The sequence below is a fragment of the Carassius auratus genome, unplaced genomic scaffold (genome assembly GCF_003368295.1).
Source record: "Carassius auratus strain Wakin unplaced genomic scaffold, ASM336829v1 scaf_tig00216571, whole genome shotgun sequence".
Classification (NCBI taxonomy): Eukaryota; Metazoa; Chordata; class Actinopteri; order Cypriniformes; family Cyprinidae; genus Carassius; species Carassius auratus.
The window spans coordinates 217,032-237,104 of NW_020528639.1; the positions used below are offsets into that span (position 1 = coordinate 217,032).

Below are 20,073 nucleotides of genomic sequence, written 5' to 3' on the forward strand. Positions count from 1 at the left end.
CGCCGTCCTGGCGATTTATGTACGAGACCACAGACGTGTTGTCAGTTTGAATCAGTACATGTTTCCGCTCCAATCTCGACCGAAAGGCTTGCAGTTTGGATATTAGGACACCGCTTCCATTATTCCAAACGGTTTATGTGTCACCTTCTCTGTGACTCCGACCACAGGCCCAGACGCACTGCTCCCCGGCCTAGATCGCGTTAGCAGAGAAAAGAACTCCTGGGCTGAACATATCCGGGCTGTTCCACGGTCTCAGAGTGCTGCCGCAACTGTGAATGACCGTAAGTGCTTGTGGACCGAAGACCACGCCCTCGGCGGAACTCGAGTTACAGCCAAAACTGTAGCGGCCGCAATGTAGCAGACCCAGATGGCACACTGAAGAAGCCGCCGCCATCAGTCCCAGAAGCCTCTGAAATTCCCTCAGTGCAAACGACCTGCCCAGTCAGAAACAGCGCAGAGTCGATGAAATGCTCTAGAGAGAGATGTGCTTGTATCGCCATCGAGTCCGACTCGTAAAAACACGCTCTTCTGCATATTCACACGCAGTCCCAGCGTATCCAAACGTCGAAGCATTGTTTCCACGTGACTGATAGCACATCTCTTGAGTGGGCTAAAATCAGCCAATCGTCCAGATAATTCAACATGCGCATTCCGCTTGATCTGAGGGGAAATTTCGCTCTATCGCTCTCTCTCGAGCAGACTGAGAACTTCCTGTCGCAGAACAGGACGGTTTTGGGGCAAAGTCAGTGACGGGACCACGCCATTGAAGCGGGGAGGTCTGCGTTTGAATTGGAGAGAATATCCGTCGTGAATTATTCCCAGTATCCACGGTGAAACGCCCGGGATAGCCCTCTTACCGTCCATGAGATGACACGGCGGACGCGTTACCTCTAAGCCACTGAAGGCTTCTTTTAATCAGGGCCCCGCCCCCGCGAGGCTGGAAGCACTGGCGGGAGGGCGGGCCATGGTGTGACACTCTTGCGCCATCCTGAGGCCATTATAATCATGGGCTGTGGCTCTGCGCTGTTTGAGACAGGGCGAGTGACACAATGTTGGGTGCAATAATTTGTATATATGCGTCTTTAGTACAATTTTTACTCACAAAAACATCATTTAAACACATATAGCAATCGTCACCCATAGTGATGTGGGGGACATGATGCATGTGTCTTAGTGGTGTTGGCACTCTCGCTCCTTCGCGAGGCCATTATAATAATAGGTTGTGGCTCTGCACTGTTCTGAGACAGGGCGAGTGACACAGAGATGAGTGTAAGAGGAAGTAAAGCTCTTTTGTTGATTGTAACATGCTTTTATTGTGGAACTCACACAAACAGCATTCAAACAGACATAGCAATCGTCGCCCGAAGAAACATGGGGGACATGATGCATCTGAACATTGAGGGTGACACCGTGTTTATGTGGTGTTGGCACTCTCGCGAGGCCAGTATAATCATGGGTTGTGACTCTGCACTGTTCTGAGACAGGGCGGGTGACACAGTGATGAGTGTAAGAGGCAGTAAAGCTCTTTCGCTGATTGTATACCTGTTTTTATTGTGGAACTCACACAAACAGCATTCAAACAGACATAGCCATCGTCGCCCGAAGAAACATGGGGGACATGATGCATCTGAACATTGAGGGTGACACCGTGTTTATGTGGTGTTGGCACTCTCGCGAGGCCAGTATAATCATGGGTTGTGACTCTGCACTGTTCTGAGACAGGGCGAGTGACACAGAGATGAGTGTAAGAGGAAGTAAAGCTCTTTAGTTGATTGTAACATGCTTTTATTGTGGAACTCACACAAACAGCATCCAAACAGACATAGCAATCGTTGCCCGAAGAAACATGGGGGACATGATGCATCTGAACATTGCGCTTGGGGGCGGGGCCTCCCGTTCACTCACTCTTTCACCGTCAGGGAGACGGCTCGTATGGCGCGCTGGCTCTCTCGCGGCGCGGGGTCCTCAACTGACCCTGACGTTACCTTCCAGGCTCTTACCACTGCTGGTTTCGACAGAAACGAGCGTTCGATTCAGAGCGGGGTGCCTTTTTACTGCGGGTTATTTTAGCTGGTTTAGAGCCTGGCCCGGTGCATAAGAATCTCGCAGAAGAAGACTGGGGTGAGCGACAGGGTATCACATGGCTGATACTTTGGCGCGCTTTCTGCGTCTCTGAGAATAGCTCCATGACGTCACCAAAGAGGCCGGAGGGAGCAACTGGAACGTTTAGGAGCGGCCTACGGTCCGCGTCTTTCAGGACAGCTAGGGTAAGCCATAGGTGCCTGTAAAGATGACCATGAGCTCTGTGAAACAGCTGAGCAGAGCGCTAGTAGCAATCAGCGCGAGATCAGTTGCCGCGTGCAGATCCTGATGACGTCAGCGCTACTGTGCCGCCGTTTGCCTGAACACCTTGAGTATTGCCCTGGCATGAAGAGCAGAAGCTGCACTCGCTCTTTCTAGACTGTGGTCCGGACCAAAAGCAGAGGGAGACGAGCACAGGTGTGTGGTAACAGTCTCCTAGACGGGGGGGGAGGGTTTCCGTCCCGTCCACGTGCGTGATATGGCCTTCGTAGCAGAGTGGGTGCGCGCCGATTGGGGTGCAGCCCACGATTTCACCACGAGCTCTCGCACGCCTCAATGCCGTCTGGTAGCAGCTCGACTGGAGGAGCCACGAGTCTAGTGACCTATCACGGGCTCGTCATGTGCGTTGCAAGCGAGACTCAGCTCCGTGACGACCTTTCCGAAGACCCTGACGAGCTTCTCCTGGAGGTCTCAGGGCCCTCTTGGTCGGGGCGGTCCCACTTAGAGACCCAAACCTTTTTCGACGTCGAAGCGACATGGAGTCGTTCTCCTCGCCAGCTCCGAAGAGGACGAAGTTCGCGGAAGCTATAGTCCACCACGCCGACGTCAAACTCGTCTTCGGGCGGGGGAGGGCCCACCAGCGGCTCGCTGGCGGCAGTGGGCCTCATTCCCGCCGTCCTCCGAGCCATTTTTCTTTTCTCTGGCTCTGAGGGCGCGCACTGGCAGCTCGGTACAGTGGGCGCAAGTTGTGGTCCGTCTGAGAATCCCAGGCAGGTCACACAGAACTGGTGAAGGTCCGAATCTAGCATTAGCAGCCATCGGATGCGGAGAGGAAAAACAGGGTGAGTAGTCCTCTATTGCAACTTCCACGATGACTTAGATAAGACTTCTAGCGTGAAGAAAGAGATTCTGACGTAATTTTCGCGCCCATGCAATTTATACTGCACGCTTACCCGCCAGTATTTGCATGCTTCGCGTCAATTGGCCAGCTGTCCCCAGCTGGCGTTAGCCAATAAGATTTCAGTGAAAGTGGAGAAGGGAAGAGTTCCCATATACGTCTTAGCTGACGTAATGTTGAGTTACCGCCTCGAGAGGGAACTAATACGTGACCAGCGTAGACCAGTGGTTCATGATCAGATAACTCTTATGAGCTGATTCTTTTCAGGGAATCAAAAACCAACCAGTGTAGTTCAAATAATGAACAAATGACTCCTATGAACTGGTTCTTTTGACAACTAGTCCAAAAGAGTTTAGGGTTTAGAGTTCGTCACTGGCTGAAATTTGATTCATTTAATAAATTAAAAAGTGTTATTGTTAATTAAATCTGAAAATATAGGTGTAATACAATAAAATATAAAAATGAGATGAAAACTTGACCGTAAAAACTTGCTTAGTAAAAAGTGCTTACACCAGCTAATAAATAAAATAAGTTTATAGTTAACATACAGCATAATAATAATAATAATAATAATAATAATAATAAATTAAATGAAATAAAAAAGCTATATAAAAAAATATTAAAAAACTAATAAAAAATGACAATAACAAAACTACTAAAACTTAAACTACAACTAAAATTATAAATGTAAAAATTATAAATGAAAATAGAAAAATTACTATAGTAGTTTAAATATAGTTCTAAAACAACTTTGTAATTAACAGTCATCTATAGTGGTTAGGGGAAACATCCCTTACTGAACTGCAAGTTATCATTCATTTCAGTGATGCACATCTCAGTTATTGTATAATACAATTATATAATTTTGTTCACATGAAACTGTACTCTTTACTGAACTTTCTCTTTGCTTGTTCCTCTCTCTCTCTCTCTCTCTCTCTTTTGTCATTTTCCTTACCATTTCCCATATCTTTTTCCTACCCTTAACTCCTATTCATTAGAATCTTAAGACCCTGAATTAAAGTTATACTTTTATTTTTTCTTCAATGTGTATTCTTAGAATGTGTTGTTGATCTTCTCTTAGGAGCCGAGAAGGACTGTGCTTGCTAGCTGGATCCCACTGGCCAATCAATGGAAATAACTAAGCTCTTTTAGACTCATTAAAGATTAATTAAATACCTCATTCTCAAATCGTTAAGGTCAATCGTCATTATCACAGCCAAGTGCTCTAGCAGATGACAGGCCTATCTGGTCCTTCACCTGTATGACCAGACAATTACAGGTCAGCCCAGCTCTGATCCAGGATTCAGGACAGGGTCCTCCATCAATCCGGCTTTTTCCTCAAACTCACCCAGTCTATAGACGTGCTCCCACACAGTTTGCCACCATTCGCCCCTCTCTCGCCACAGCAGTTCTCCCGTCCAGGCCCCGCTCCGGCCCGGCGTCAGGCATGGCGCCTCAGGGGCGGGATCACCTGGCCACACGGGAGACTGCAGGCCGTAGACGGAGCCCAAATGTGCGGCACACGCTCAGCCCGGAGAATCTTCGGAGCTTAGCCGAGCGCGGTGGAGCCGAGCAGACTGGAGCTGGACTCCCCAGAGCCAACAGTGATACAGACCTGGTCAGTTCTCAAGGGCGATCCTCGCTCACAGCTTCTACTTTAGAGTTCACTCTGGGCCGGGGCCAGAACTTGGTCATCACGTGGGACATCAAGGAAGAGGTGGATGCTACAGACTGGATTGGCATGTACCACATAGGTAAGAATTGGGGTTATTGAGTTTATACACTTGATTTACAATAGATTTGATCTAGTTATATTGTATGAATTTAAATAAATTATTTCATGTATGGATCCATTCACCCTCTGTGACCTTAAATCCTCCTCCTTAAACACTAAGATCACAAATCCTCACTGTCATGTAAAAATATGAGCCCGGAGCAAAGTGATACATCTGGGCACAAAGCCACTAACCACTGAATTGAAGGCCAGCAAAACTTTACCTTCGCAAGGGTCTTATCTCTAAGGGGCTCTAAGTTTCGACAACTAAGCAGATATTCAGTAAAGGCTTCAATGTAATCTGCCCTACATTTGTTCTTTAGTAGATGACTAATGCTGTGTAATGTAATTTACACTGCCGCTGTAGAATCTGTATTGCTAGTGAAATTTGTCACCATCATGTGGTGCTGTTTTGAATGGATTTAAACATGCACACACAGAAATGTAGATACAATGGTTTATTTTATGTATTTTTATAGATGAGACCTGTCCATCAAATATGTGGGACTGCAAGAACCGCGGGGTTAACGGTACACAGTGTGGTCAGATTTTCTGGAGGCTGGAGGCAGGACCGTACTTCCTTGAAGGTGAGTGTCACTGCAGCCAACAGCTGACCTCCACCTTGATATTATAAAATATTTAATGCACTAGGAGGTTAGACAGAAGATTTTTAAAATTGCATGAACCTGTTTTACATTCTTGGTGCCCAGAATTCAGCTTGAAATACTGAACGTTAGCAATGCTTAAGGTTATAAAAAAAGAAGTTTAATATTCTTATTGGTACAAAATATCATGCAGACCCTACAAATATTATGATGCAGAATTATTATGTTGGCACTTTTCTGGTTCTCTCTTCTAGCTGAGACAAGGATCTGTTTTAAGTACTATCATGGAGTAAGCGGTGCACTGAGAGCCACAACTCCCTGCATCACAGTCAAGAACCCCAGAGCTTCGGTCAGTCTGAGTGTGTGTGTGTGTGTGTGTATGTAGACATTATTCTTTTGATATCATTTTTGTGTTGAAAACAGCATGAGTTACACTCAAAGTTCAAAAGTTTGGGGTCAGTAAGATTTAAAGATGCTGTTCTGTAGCTACTGTAGCTGTCTTGTTCGCTACAGGCCAGACTATGTGTGGATTGGTAAAGGTTACAGTACATGGGGTGTTAAGTGCTAAATGGCAGTTTGACTGCATGCTCACATGTGTTTGAAGGTCGGACATTTCTCAGTTCCCATAAGTGCAGGCTATTTATCATGTTGATGGATGGATATAGGGAACTCAGTCATATAGATATGGGAGCTTCTTCCTTGCTTAAAATACTTGGGGGAAGTCGTGGCTTAGTGGTTAGAGAGTTTGACTCCTAACCATAAGGTTGTGGGTTCGAGTCTCAGGCTGGCAATACCACAACTGAGGTGCCCTTGAGCAAGACACCGAACCCCCAACTGCTCCCCGGGCGCCGCAGCATAAATGGCTGCCCACTGCTGTGTGTGTGTATGTGTGTGTGTGTGTGTGTGTGCACTTTGGATGGGTTAAATGCAGAGCACGAGTTCTTAGCATGGGTCACCATACTTGGCTGTATGTCATGTCACTTTCACTTATTATTTATCCTTGTAAGTCTGTGTTTATTACACAAGAAGGCCAGGTGTATGTTGTCTCTCACATCAGTCTATCTTCTAGGTCGACGGTCAAGGTGAAGGACAGCAAGCTTCAGACAGCAGCCGGAAATTGGTCAGCTTTACTCTATCAGGTACACTTTCTGTGTGTAAGACAGAAGGCAATGATCAAATGATGAATTATACTCTTCAAATAACTTCTAATGCTGTTATCCTGCTGGCAGATTTATTCAAGCTGTTTTTATTGCTGATTGGACTGTTGTTTGTTTTAGATATCCGGGCTGTGGGGCTGAAAAAAGGGATGTTTTTTAACCCAGACCCTTATTTGAAGATGAGCATTCATCCTGGCAAGAAAAGTTGCTTCCCGACATTTTCTCATCATGGTCAAGAGAGACGATCTGGCATTACAACTAACACTACTAATCCTGTGTGGCATGGAGAGGTGACACACACACACACACACACACACACACACAAAGAGAAACAAACTCTCCAATACAGGGCATGAAAATACAGACACATTCAACAGACACATTCACTGGCAAATAAACAAGTGCTGGATCAGTTCAGACAAAGAAGATTAGGTTATTTTTTTTCTTTTTCAATTTTCTCTGTTTTTCCATCTAGAAACACACTTTTGTGGCTCTTATGACAGACGTCTTAGTGATTGAGGTTAAAGACAAGTTTGCTAAAAGTCGACCTATTATTAAGCGCTTTCTGGGTCAACTGAACATCCCGGTGCAGATGCTGCTGGAGAGACACGCATCAGGGTGAGCATCATCACCACAATATAATGTGTCATTTATCTAAACAAACATGTTTCTGAACATAAACACTGCTTTTAGTCACAGTTTAACTGATCAGTAATACACTACTGTACAAAAGTTTGGGCTTGAGAAGATTGTTTAAAATGTTTTTGAAAGAAATCTGTTATGCTCAATAAGACTGCATGTTAAGAAATATAACTATTTTGAATCCATGCTGTTATTTTGAACTTTCTATTCATCAAAGAAGCTCGAGAAAAAAAAAAAAGATAAAACATGTATCAAGTTCTTCTCAAAAATATTAAGCAGCACCACTCTTTTCAACATTTTAAACTAAAATTAGATCTCACAATAGTTATGTTTCACTGTATTTGATTAAATAAATGCAGCCTTGGTGAGCATAAGAGACTTTTTTTCAAGAACATCTTACCAACCCCAAAATTTACACCAGTACTCAATATGTGTAAATAAATGTGTGTTTATATGGCTTCAGGAACCAATCACTGAGCTTCTCTCTATGTCGTCGTTTGCCCACTGATCATGTGAGCGGTCAAATGCACTTTAAAGTGGATGTTACATCTATGGGCCAAGATGGTAAGATCACATGCACATTTACGCTGACTAAGCTGCTCATTTTCAATGGTTTTGAAATAATGTTACCCACTTCTCATAGACATTTCTCCTGAGACGATTCTGGGGGCAGCAGCCCTCAATGGAGCTCCTGGAACCCCTTCAGATGATGAAGATCTGCCCCATCCTCTCCCTGTCCCATCAGCAGGCCCTTCCCCCACTGGCTCCCTGGGTTCCCATAGAAACGGGGACGGGAGCAGCATTCCCTCCCCAGACACAGAGATGTATGGTACCACCCTGGACGATGAAGCCCCTTCTTCACCTGACCCGCTCCAGGTTTCTTTCAGTGAGCAGCTTGATGCCATTGATGCCCCTAAGGGCCCGGGAGATAGGCCTTTTGGGGCAGCTTCTCCCAAACTACGATCTAGCTTTCCCACACATACGCGCCTCAGCGCTATGTTGCATATTGACTCAGATGAAGATGAGGAAAGATCCGCTGCTACAGAGGCTACGCTACCTACATTTAGTAGCGCTTCAAGGACTCAAAACATCCCCACAAAACCACCAATAACAGAACCTGTGGTTGAAAGAACTGTAGAGGAACCTCCAGAAGAGGCAGAGCTGGAGTCTGAAATAGAGACTCTGAATATAGGACCAGAGGTGGCTCCTGAGCCAGAGGTTGTGCCGAGTTCAGTGGCCCCTGAGGTGGAAACCGCCAGTCTGATAGAGAGGCAAGAGGAAGAGGAAGAAGACGAGGAAGAGGGGCTGGCACCCAGTGAGGAGCTGGCAACTGAAGTTGATATCTCTTCAATGGCATCTGACTGCAGCCCAGGCCTTGTGTCTGCTTCTCAGGTCAGATGCAGGTTTACTGAAAGCAGACTTAATTAAAGTCTCTATAGACCTTTCTTAAGAGTGTCCACAATCTTTTAAAAGTGTCCAGTCCTTTCACAAATCTAGTTTAAAACAGCGTTGTAATTGTTAACTAAAACAAATAAAAATCATGAAAAAAACACTATAATCATATGAAAATGTATACTTTAAAAAATTCCACAAAATTAGAAATGTTTTGGAAATAAAAATGTTTAAGTACTTAAATTACTAAAACTAAAATCTTGATCAATTATACATTTAAACTTAGAAATTAAAAACTAAATGAAGTGAAGTGAGTGATATACACACACACACACACACACACACATATATATATATATATATATATATATATATATATATATATATATATATATATATATATATATATATACTACATACATACAGAACATTTAATTTAGATGTTCCACTTGCTTTGTCTTAAAAGGATCGGATTATCTGCATATTGACTTAATAATAATAAAGCATAATGCCAAATTTCTTAATAAAGTTTGCTTTTCAAGAATTTCATTCTTTTAATGCATATTTATTCTTCCATATCATACAATTTAATTTAATAGATTAATCCCCCCTTTTAAACGTATGGCCTAAAATATAAAAATTCTTAAATTAAAAATTAGATTAAAATACTTTTTATACATTTCAGTATGTATTAATAATGTACTTTTGATTGAATTAATAGGTAGAGCAAAATAATAAATGTAGGATCTTCTGACCCATGCACTTGACCTGAAATGTTTGATGCTAACAAACACAAAGAGAGGGGTAGGAATATAATCGTTCTCTATGAACTTGATCTTCATAGGAGGCAGAACAAGGGGCAGAGGCAGCCATTGACCCAGGGGGAGAAGATCTTTCAGATGACCCACCCACAACTTATGAGGTTGTTGAAGAAACCGTTCCAAAAAATGAGTTAGAGAGGCACGCCCCAAAACCAGAACCATCAGCCAACGAGGAAGAGGAATGTGAAGATGTGACTGAGGACACAATGTCCAGAAGATGGAGCCTGGAGGCGACAGCCGGTGTGTCACAGGAGGATGAAGAGGAAGAGGAGTTAATGCCTTCAGTAGATGGAGAATCTGTGGATTCTGAGACCTTCATTACTGAGACCGAATCAGAATTAGGTATTCCCAGAATCATTCAGCTGCCCTTCACTTGACAATTCATTTTAAGATGGAAAAGGAATCAAATATGAGTTTCGAATACATCCTGATTCTGTATGTAAAATATTGCAGGTGTCCCTCAGATCAACGGCGATCAGCGTGTTTGTTCTCTGCCGTCTGTAAGACAAGACATCCACCGATACCAGCGTGTGGACGAGCCCTTACCTCCTAGTGAGTGTGTGTATGTGTTTCTGTATGTCTGCATGTGCTTCCGTGGCTTTATGAGTGTGTAAATACATTGCTTATGTGTTTTTTGTTCATTTGTAAGGACACTTTCACCTAATTACTGAATGTCTGTTCGGCTTGACAGCATTATAAGGTACACTCCATTCTCATTTCCCACCGTTCTTTTCTTTAGACTGGGAGGCTCGTATTGACAGTCATGGCCGTATCTTCTTTGTGGATCATGTGAACCGCACCACCACATGGCAGAGACCCACTGGCCCACCTGCTCCCCAGGGTCTGACCCGCTCCAGCTCCATACTGCAGATGGAGCAACTCAACCGCAGGTTAGATAATTAACTTATATTTTTCACATGCCATATTACAAAGCTATTGAGAGGTCACCCAGCAAACAGAATATTCTTCTTAAGTTTTTGTGAATCATTTTAAAACATTCTAAGATCATTCTTCACAGGCTTACCATACATTCATCTTCTTATGAAGTTCTTGAAAGCAAAAATTGCTAGCTGTGCAGCAAAGGTGTGGTCACATTCACCACACAAGATCCAGTATTCAGTAGGAATCCTGATATTTCATGTGAAGCGATAGATTTCCCAGCTGTTTGTTGTAAAAAATACTTGCACACTGCAACAAAAAAAATAACTCGTTAAGCTGAAAATGGAAGTTTAATTGTTATAACCAGAAGCAGTAAATTAATTGAACTTTTTGTCCACTTAAAAATTGGTGAAACCCTGAAAATAAATTGTGACAAGATGAATGGAATGAAAAAATAATACTTTGATTTGATTTGATTTGTGCAAAGTAATGTAATACTTTTCTGAAAGTGTGATTTCTGTATTGTCTCTCTGGCAGGTATCAGAGTATTCGTCGAACAATGACCAATGAAAGGTCTGAGGAACAAAGAGTGGATGATCCTCCTTCTGAAGAGACAGAACTGCTGCCCCACTCCATCGGTGGTAAGCTGTCAATCAAAGTGAGATCTACAGATGATGCTGTTTGGGAAAGTAAATGATCACTATGCTGAGATCAATGCAAAATGGCATAGTCTGGGTAGAATAAGTGGATTTTTGGTTCAGTCTGTGCTTGTTGATGTGTCTATTCTCGTGTAGAATACCGAAGGGACGGGTTTATGGGTCAAGCCAGCTCACGTTCTCGTCTGGCTTTGCTGCTTCAGTCTCCTGGTGCAAAGTTCCTCTCCAGTCCAGACTTCTTCTCTGTTCTGCATTCTAATCCTGTGAGCTAAAGCACACGGAGACACAGATATCAGTGCTTTACACACACAGCTTAAACTGAGTCATTGATAATGTATAGACAGCATTATTATGAAGCTACAGAGCACCACACAGAACACTGGAGTGGAAAACAAAAGAACGTGCCACATATTAACAATGTGTGGGAACTAATACTTAATTTGTGGCCGCAATGTTTTTTTTTTTCTGCATGTCAAATACAAATAAATAAATAAAACCATACAAACAGTTTGTACATATATTATATTATATTATATTATATTATATTATATTATATTATATTATATTATATTATATTATATTATATTATAGCTAACATCATTAGCTACACTGTAAAATGTTTTCCTCTATTTTTCTGTGTCATTCAGGTCTTTGTGTCTCTTACATTGTTTTTCTGAGCTCCTCTCAGGTCATTTTTCCTGCATTCGGTAACTAACTGTTGTTGCAAAATGGTGCTAATTTGCTAAATGTAGAATAAATGAGAATTTTAGGAGTGGCATATTGCCACAGAAAACGGTCAACCATCCATGTCAGGCCATTATAACAAAATATTTAATTGCTCAGTGATTCGACTGGCCAGTCAGAATCAAGTATTTAAAGAGCTGTGCAATAATTTTCTGATTTGTTTTTTTAGGGTGCCTATCGCATGTTCACAAGTAATACGTGTCTGAAGCACATGATCAGTAAAGTTCGACGGGACGTCCAACACTTCGAGCGGTACCAGCACAACCGGGACCTTGTCAACTTCCTCAATCTGTTCTCCAACAAGCAGCTGGAGCTGCCACGGGGCTGGGAGATGAAACACGACCACACTGGGAAGGTGTGTGTTTGTGTTTTTTTCTCCTTTGGGAACTGTGCACCTGCTCTTTCTTAGTGGCCTCTAGGCCTGCACATGACTAATCTAATGGGACAAACTGTACAGACAGTAACTGAAAGCTGAGTTTAGGATGTTCATGTAAGCCCATCTGGTGGGCTTCCTAATGCCTTAATTAGGGTCTCTGACAGGAACAATGAACAGATGCTTGTCTCATTTATTCTAGTCAGCCTGTCCGCTCTGTAAACTTCTGCTGGTGTTTCACGGACAGTTCTTTGCTCACACTCTCTGTCTATGTGTTTATGTATCACAGCCCTTCTTTGTGGATCATAACTGTCGTGCCACAACATTTATTGACCCACGGCTGCCTTTACAGAACTCGCGGTCCAGCGGCCTGCTGGCGCACCGACAGCACCTGTCCCGCCAGCGCAGCCACAGTGCAGGAGAGGTGAGAACTCCAGTTCTGTATACAGTACAGATTTCAGTAATACACATTCATTGCCATAAGTTTATGAATGGATTTTTTCCTTTTGTCAGTTGTGGGTATCCCTGCCCAAAGTTAAATCTCATTTCAGCTGGAGTTTTTTTTTTTTTTTTTTTTTTTTGTCTAATTTACTAGTTTTTTTAATACTGAATTAATTGCTTGTATTTAAAAAAAACTTTAATGGGGCTTTGTCATACGCAGTGTTGGAGGTAACACATTTCAAGTAACGCGAGTTACATAATCAGATTACTTTAAGGAACTAGTAAAGTAACGCATTACTTTTTGAAATAACTAATGCTAGTTACTTTGTTTACCATCTTGACTGACCATGGTCCTTGCTACTGACCTTCGATGATCCAATTCAACCATAATACGCAAAAACTACACATTTGTGTTTCATTTTTGTTATTGCTGAATAGTATTTTCTTCATATTCTTTATGACCGCACACTCTACTGTACATACATGAATTTACATTTCCTTCAGCCTGAGGTGTATTTATTTCACTTTTGCTACGAAAAGGGCTTTAACATATGTAAAATAACTTTTTTATATTAAAAACAAGCAAGCAAACCCTGTCCAGATTTAAGAAGCAAGTCAAAAGTAATGTAACACATTACTTTTCGTAAAAAGTAACTAAGTAACATAATGAGTTACTTTTTTAGAGAGTAACTCAGCATTGTAATGCATTGCTTTTAAAAGTAACCTTCCCCAACACTGGTCACTGGGAATATACACTGAAAGCGTGAAGCCTCCTCTCATGTTTCAGGTAGCCGATGACTCTCGCTCTCCGAGTCCTCCTGTCCAGGGCCGGTCGCCAAGAAACCGTCAGTATCAGGACTTGGTGCCTGTAGGTGAGTGTGCAATCACGTTTACAAAGTGTGCACACACACTGACATAACATAACACATTACACATCTGTGTTTTTACAGCTTATAATGAGAAGATTGTCGCTTTTCTGAGACAACCCAACATTTTTGAGATTCTGCAAGAAAGACAGCCGGAGCTTGTGAGAAATCACTCCCTTAGGTACATTTTCCTACAGTTTTGTGTTTTAACAACAGATGTTGATAGAGTGCAGAATTTCGTACTGTAAATTTAAAAGACTGTGCTAAATGCTAAAATTTTCCATGTTGTTTATTTATTTATTTTATTTTTTTTAGAGAGAAGGTTCAGTTCATCCGCAATGAGGGCCCAACTGGGTTGGCCCGTCTGTCCAGTGATGCAGACCTAGTTATGTTGCTCAGGTTAGTGTGCACGACATTTGCATCATATTAATCACAGCTAATCATATGCCTGCCTGTTTCCCTTTGCTTGAGATACGCATGCATTAGTTGACTGTGTATGTTCTGTACACTACCGTTCAAATGTTTGGGGTCAGTAAGATTGTTTTGAAGTAAATACTTTTACTCAACAAGAACACATTAAATTCATCACCAGAAACAGTACATATGATTATAAAAACACAGAGATGAGTTTATAGTAAATATACGTAATTATGATTTCTATTTTAAATAAATGCTGTCTTTAAACATTCTTTTCATCAAAGAATCCTAATGAAATGTAATAAATTAAGTTGTAATAAATTTAATAAATGACATTTTTGAAAAATATTACAATTTTATTTAGTTATTAAAAATTGTAATAATATGGCACAATATTACTGCTGGTATTGTATTTTTGATCAAATAAATAAAGTCTTGATAAACAACAACAACAAAAAAGAAACATTAAAAATATTTTAAACTTAAATCAACCCAAAACTTTTGAATGGTAGTGTATACAGTACGTGAAAAAAAACAAAACAAAAAAAAAACAAGCTGTGTACATATTTTATGATGGCCTGACTTTGTACACCTAGCTCAGTTAAGAATACACACACCTGTTACCTGGCCCTCTCTCCTTGCAGCCTGTTTGAAGAGGAAGTGATGTCTTATGTGCCGCCCAATGCCTTACTGCTCTCCAGCTACTGTCATGCCTCCCCACAGAGCTCCCCTGGTGAGACGTCACATGACCCCGACTCACATTTTAACAAAAATAATTCCATGTTTCCCCCATTTTTCCTGCCTTGTATTCTCCATTACAAGACTAAATAGTGAAACTAAACAATGAAAGTGGAAGACCCTGTGGAATAATCTGTATGTTTACCTTATCATGCATGTGTTTAAAAAAGTTATCGTGATATATTTGCTTTTAATTGTTGGAAAAGCTTTGCATTGTGGATGGATTTCCCAAGGTAGGTTTCAACCCACTTTTCATTCCAGCTCTTCACATCTTCTTTTGCTCACAGGAACTCCACGAGCCAATGCTCGAGCCCCTGCACCCTACAAGCGGGATTTTGAGGCCAAACTAAGAAGCTTTTACCGCAAAATGGAAACCAAGGGCTACGGGCAGGGGCCAGGAAAAGTGAAGTGAGTTCAGTCTTCAAAAACATTTGAGAATTCAAAACATCAACAACAAGTATCTGATGTCCACCAGTTCGGTGGTTTGTTGAAAGAACTGGAATTCTGTCTAACAGTTGAATTAAGTCAGATATATTGATAAATTTCAATTTTGTTCAACTTTAGTTTGCATTTCTACCAAGAAAATAGCATTGCAAACATTAAATGACTTGGTTGTTTCTACAACTATACTTTGCTCTAGATCTTTAGACCTAAGAATATGGTGCATCGTGGTTAACTGTCAGCACCAAATAGGGAGCCACTTTGATATGCTTAAATGAATCTGTCCTTCTCTGGATTCTCTGGTTAATTGTGTCCTAATGAGATTTTACTTACCTTTCTAGGTTAATAATTAGAAGAGACCACCTTCTGGAGGATGCTTTCAACCAGATCATGTGCTATTCTCGCAAAGACCTACAGAGAAGCAGGCTTTACGTCAGCTTTGTTGGAGAAGAAGGGTTGGTATTATTGAGATCATTTAAGTGACGTTTCTACGTTACAACAGGTGTTTATCTCATACAGATGTCAAAGCTGACTCATAATTATAGCTGTAATTTAAATGAAGATGCCCCTTTAGTTAATTTTACATTTTGTAATTTAAACCACATTACAGTATTATTACATATATTTGTGCATTGATTGGAATTTGTCAGTGCATGATATATAGCCGTATGTTTTTCTTCAGGCTAGACTACAGTGGTCCATCCAGAGAGTTCTTCTTCCTGGTTTCCCGTGAGCTTTTTAACCCGTACTATGGACTATTTGAATACTCAGCTAATGACACTTACACTGTGCAGATCAGCCCCATGTCAGCCTTTGTGGACAACCATCATGAATGGTAATCGATCAATGGATGAATTTAATTTAATTTAAAGGGTATTTTTTTATTTTTTAATAATCTTGTTTTCTTTAGGTTCCGGTTCAGTGGACGCATCCTGGGGCTCGCTCTAATTCATCAGTACCTGTTGGATGCATTCTTCACCCGACCATTCTACAAAGGCCTTCTTCGCATGTGAGTCTTCACTTTTAAAGGGATAATCCACCCTAAAATGAAAATTTTGTCATTAATCACTTACCCCTGTGTCGTTCCAAACCCGTAAAAGCTTTGTTCGTCTTTGGAACACAATTTAGGATATTTTGGACATAACTACATGGCGGTAAGAGATTAATGACAAAATTGTCATTTTGGGGTGGAGTAACCCTTTAAGCACTTGAGGATGTAACATCGCTTTATCTTTCTGCAGTCCATGTGATTTGAGTGATCTAGAGTTTTTGGATGAGGAGTTCCATCAGAGTCTCCAGTGGATGAAGGACAATGACATTCAGGATATGCTAGACCTCACCTTTACTGTCAATGAGGAGGTGTTTGGACAGGTACTAATGGCTTATGGATATGTGTGTCTGTTGTGTGTGTTGGCTGATAGCATCAGTATATTTAGAGGACTAATCTGGGATTTAGTTGATCTCTCAATATTTGATGGTAAATATTTGAGCACTATTCTACATTTACATCTAGAAAAGCCCTAAACCCACACAAGAGTAACATATCTGAGAAAGTGTTATTTTAGTTTTATTTATAGACCATTAGTATTTATTATTTGTGAATAGTATGTTTTCATATTTTGAATTATTATTGTGCAATTAATATTAATATGACATTTTTTAAAATATATTTTCGGTTATCTTTTTTAATTCAAAGTAGTATTCAAAGTACTTTTATATGCTTTTCTCATTTTAGTGTCCATTTTGCACTAATTAGTTCAATATTTATATTTCATTTTGTTTCAGCATTATTTCAGTTACCTTAAAACCTTAAAACAAGTTGGTGCCGATATATACTGTAATGCTATTGTGTTATGGGCGTCCCGATTTCGAATCCTAGCTTGAGGATCTTTCCCGAACCCCCCCACCACACTTCACTTCCTATCTTCTCCACACTCATTTACATTTATTCATTTAGCAGACGCTTTTATCCAAAGTGCCTTACAGATGAAGACAGTGGAAGCAATCAAAAACAACAAAAAGAGCAATGATATATAAGTGCTATAACAAGTCTCAGTTAGGTTAACATAGTACACGTAGCATGGGATTTTAAATAATATAATACATTTAAAAAAAGACACTCTCCATCATAGTAAAGGAAAAATGGCAAAAAAATAAAACCATATAAACATACTTTTCATATTTTTTCAGTTTTTCTATATATTACTTTTCTAAATTAAATTATTTGCTTTTTCAGTGATATGATTGCAGTTTTCGCCAGGCATTTATAAAACAAAAAAAACGAAAAAAACAATTCCCGCAAATATGCAAACATCCTTGCCACAACTCAGACGACAGCCGAAAACTTCAATAGCAACACCCTAGTAACCAGCCAGACCACCTTAGCAACACTCTAAAAACCAATCATAACAATTTATCAATGGAATTAGCATGTGAAAAGATACAAACAAGATTATATCTGCAAATTTTGTACTGGCCAGTACAAGTTTCTTTAGAAATGTTAAATCTATTTTAGTTAGCCAAGGTTATTGTGAAGTGATGTAATATGAGAGTGAACTGGAGGTTTCTTTATGTCAGATTACAGAGCGTGAGCTGAAGCCAGGTGGGTCTGGAATCCCTGTGTCAGACAAGAACAAGAAAGAGTACATTGAACGCATGGTGAAGTGGCGGATTGAGAGAGGGGTGGCCCAGCAGACAGAGAGTCTCGTGAGAGGATTCTATGAGGTATGATGTCATCGGAGTCTGTGAATATTAATGACTCGCGATTGAACGCTGGTTGATCTGAGTCCATGTGACTGCACAGGTGGTGGACGTCCGACTCGTCTCCGTGTTTGATGCCCGAGAGCTGGAGCTGGTCATTGCTGGGACAGCGGAGATTGACCTAGCCGATTGGAGAAGCCATACAGAATACAGAGGAGGTATGTTGCTGGAAGAGATTCAGGTGTTGTTTTACACCAGGATATTATAATGTATATATTACAGCAGGATATCATAATGTGACTTTATCTCTGTCTTTAAAGGTTACCATGATAACCACATAGTGATTCGATGGTTCTGGGCTGCAGTGGAGCGTTTCAACAACGAACAAAGACTACGACTCCTTCAGGTACACCCAGATCCCACGAACAGAATGGATTTGATATACTACCATTCAAAAATAAAAAACATTATTTTGATTAGCAAAGATGCATTCAATTTACCAAAAGTGACAGTGGTGACATTTATAATGTTTTTAAAAGATAAATGCTGTTCTTTTGAAACTTCTACTAAGCAAACAATCCAGCAAAAAATTGTCACAGTTTCCTCAAAAATATGAAGCAGAAATTGTTTTCAGAATTGCTCATCATAAGATTAATTTTTTTCTCTCTCGACCCCAATACTTTCCTGTCATCTCTCCACTGTCCTCAAGCACAAAATGCCCATAAATATGACTTAAAAATAAATAAATAAATGCAGCCTTGGTGAGCATAAGAGACTAAGATCAGTGAAATTAGCCAAGTCGACATGTACTGTATTTTTTTCCCCCAGTTTGTTACAGGCACTTCTAGCATTCCCTATGAGGGGTTTGCCTCTCTGCGGGGCAGTAACGGTCCACGTCGATTCTGTGTGGAGAAATGGGGCAAAGTGACCTCCCTCCCACGGTATTTCTGAGCATTTTTTATGTCTCGTGTCTCACACAGTGATATTACAATAACTCACTGTAATTATCATTGTGTTAACCCACTGTGATTATCATTCAGCAAAAATGCCACATTGTCTCTTTATATGTTTGTGTAGGGCTCACACCTGCTTTAACCGCCTGGATCTCCCTCCCTACCCCTCCTTCTCCATGCTCTACGAGAAGATGCTCACTGCTGTGGAGGAGACCAGCACCTTTGGTCTGGAGTGAGCTCCCTTCACAGGAAAAGTGCCATTTGATTTTTTTTTTTTTTTTTTTTTAGTTCTCCACAACCTGGCTTACCATGCAGGCTTCATTCTCAACCCTCACTCTTGGCTATGACCTTGGTAACTGGACACTTAGGTGTTTTGTCAAATCTACGGAACTGGAATATATCATCAAATGACTCACTGGGCATGTGCCAACTCCTGCTCTATACTGTATGGAATCAAACTCCTGTGGTAACTGCATTTAATTCCTCACACAAAAAGAGACTTACACATCCACAGAAATCAGAGCTGGAGTCTTGATCACCTGGTTTTGGTTCTCCTGTCTGGACCAGTACATTTTGATCTACGCTGTAGGGTTTTGCCTTTTGTTCTTGAATGAGCTACTTTTTCCAAAGATGTTTCATTACAGTAATGTAGTCACTTTATTTAATATTTGTAGGGTCTGAAGGAATAAACCTGTGATAGTTTTTTTGCTGCAGGGCTTTGTCATGAGCCCCTTTCACACTGCGATTCCGGCAAATACACGGGTAAAGTGTTCCGGCATTTGTTCCCGGGTCGCTAGATTTAGCACTTTCACACTGCCAGTGATGACCCTGTATATGTGCGTGCTTTCACACACAACCAGTAAAGATCCCGTAACGACATGTGACATCGGCGCGTGACGTGTAATGCACAAGTCGAAAACGTTAGGCACATTATACTTTCACTGAAGCAAGCGAATGATCTCGACGTAAGCGCGGAAAGTGAGGAACGTTGATCTTTCTTCAAAACACCCGTCAAAAGAGTCGCGCCATAACGCGCATCATCACTTCGACACGGCATTAGATCTGGCTTTTGTTCACACAGCGCTCGTCCCGGGTCGAACCCGGCAATGTTACTAGGTCCCCGTCCCGGGTTCATTTCCGGAATCAATCCCGGGACGTGGTTGCTTTCACACAGAAGGCGACCTGGCAATGTTCCGGCAATATGCCGGGTCGGACGTGCAGTGTGAAAGGGGCTATGGAGATACAGTGTGATGTCAGTTAAGACCAACTTTTTTG

At 41.3% G+C, this 20,073-nt stretch overlaps 1 protein-coding gene across 1 annotated transcript; it reads left to right on the forward strand.

The window, feature by feature from the left end:
* Positions 1-4,589: 4,589 nt before the first annotated feature.
* On the forward strand, positions 4,590-19,576 carry LOC113098514 (E3 ubiquitin-protein ligase HECW2-like). Its single transcript, XM_026263638.1, has 29 exons — positions 4,590-4,953; positions 5,453-5,560; positions 5,833-5,927; positions 6,648-6,717; positions 6,856-7,025; positions 7,211-7,353; positions 7,841-7,941; positions 8,021-8,769; positions 9,614-9,932; positions 10,044-10,142; positions 10,330-10,480; positions 11,007-11,110; positions 11,264-11,388; positions 12,039-12,224; positions 12,532-12,666; positions 13,471-13,555; positions 13,634-13,730; positions 13,865-13,948; positions 14,611-14,699; positions 14,992-15,112; positions 15,487-15,600; positions 15,828-15,980; positions 16,056-16,154; positions 16,387-16,516; positions 17,723-17,869; positions 17,949-18,063; positions 18,166-18,251; positions 18,674-18,786; positions 18,923-19,576. Exons 1-29 carry the CDS (start codon positions 4,647-4,649, stop codon positions 19,032-19,034), a joined length of 4,407 nt encoding a protein of 1,468 aa, XP_026119423.1. The 5' UTR covers positions 4,590-4,646; the 3' UTR covers positions 19,035-19,576.
* Positions 19,577-20,073: the final 497 nt, after the last annotated feature.

What these genes read in the sequence shown, in the direction of transcription:
- LOC113098514 (XM_026263638.1), top strand. Translation starts at nt 4,647, where the DNA reads ATGGCGCCTCAGGGGCGGGATCACCTGGCCACACGGGAGACTGCAGGC. An exon ending in TACATCTATGGGCCAAGATG is followed by an intron (nt 7,942 to 8,020) that starts GTAAGATCACAT and finishes CACTTCTCATAG; the next exon opens with ACATTTCTCCTGAGACGATT. An exon ending in ATGGAGCAACTCAACCGCAG is followed by an intron (nt 10,481 to 11,006) that starts GTTAGATAATTA and finishes TCTCTCTGGCAG; the next exon opens with GTATCAGAGTATTCGTCGAA.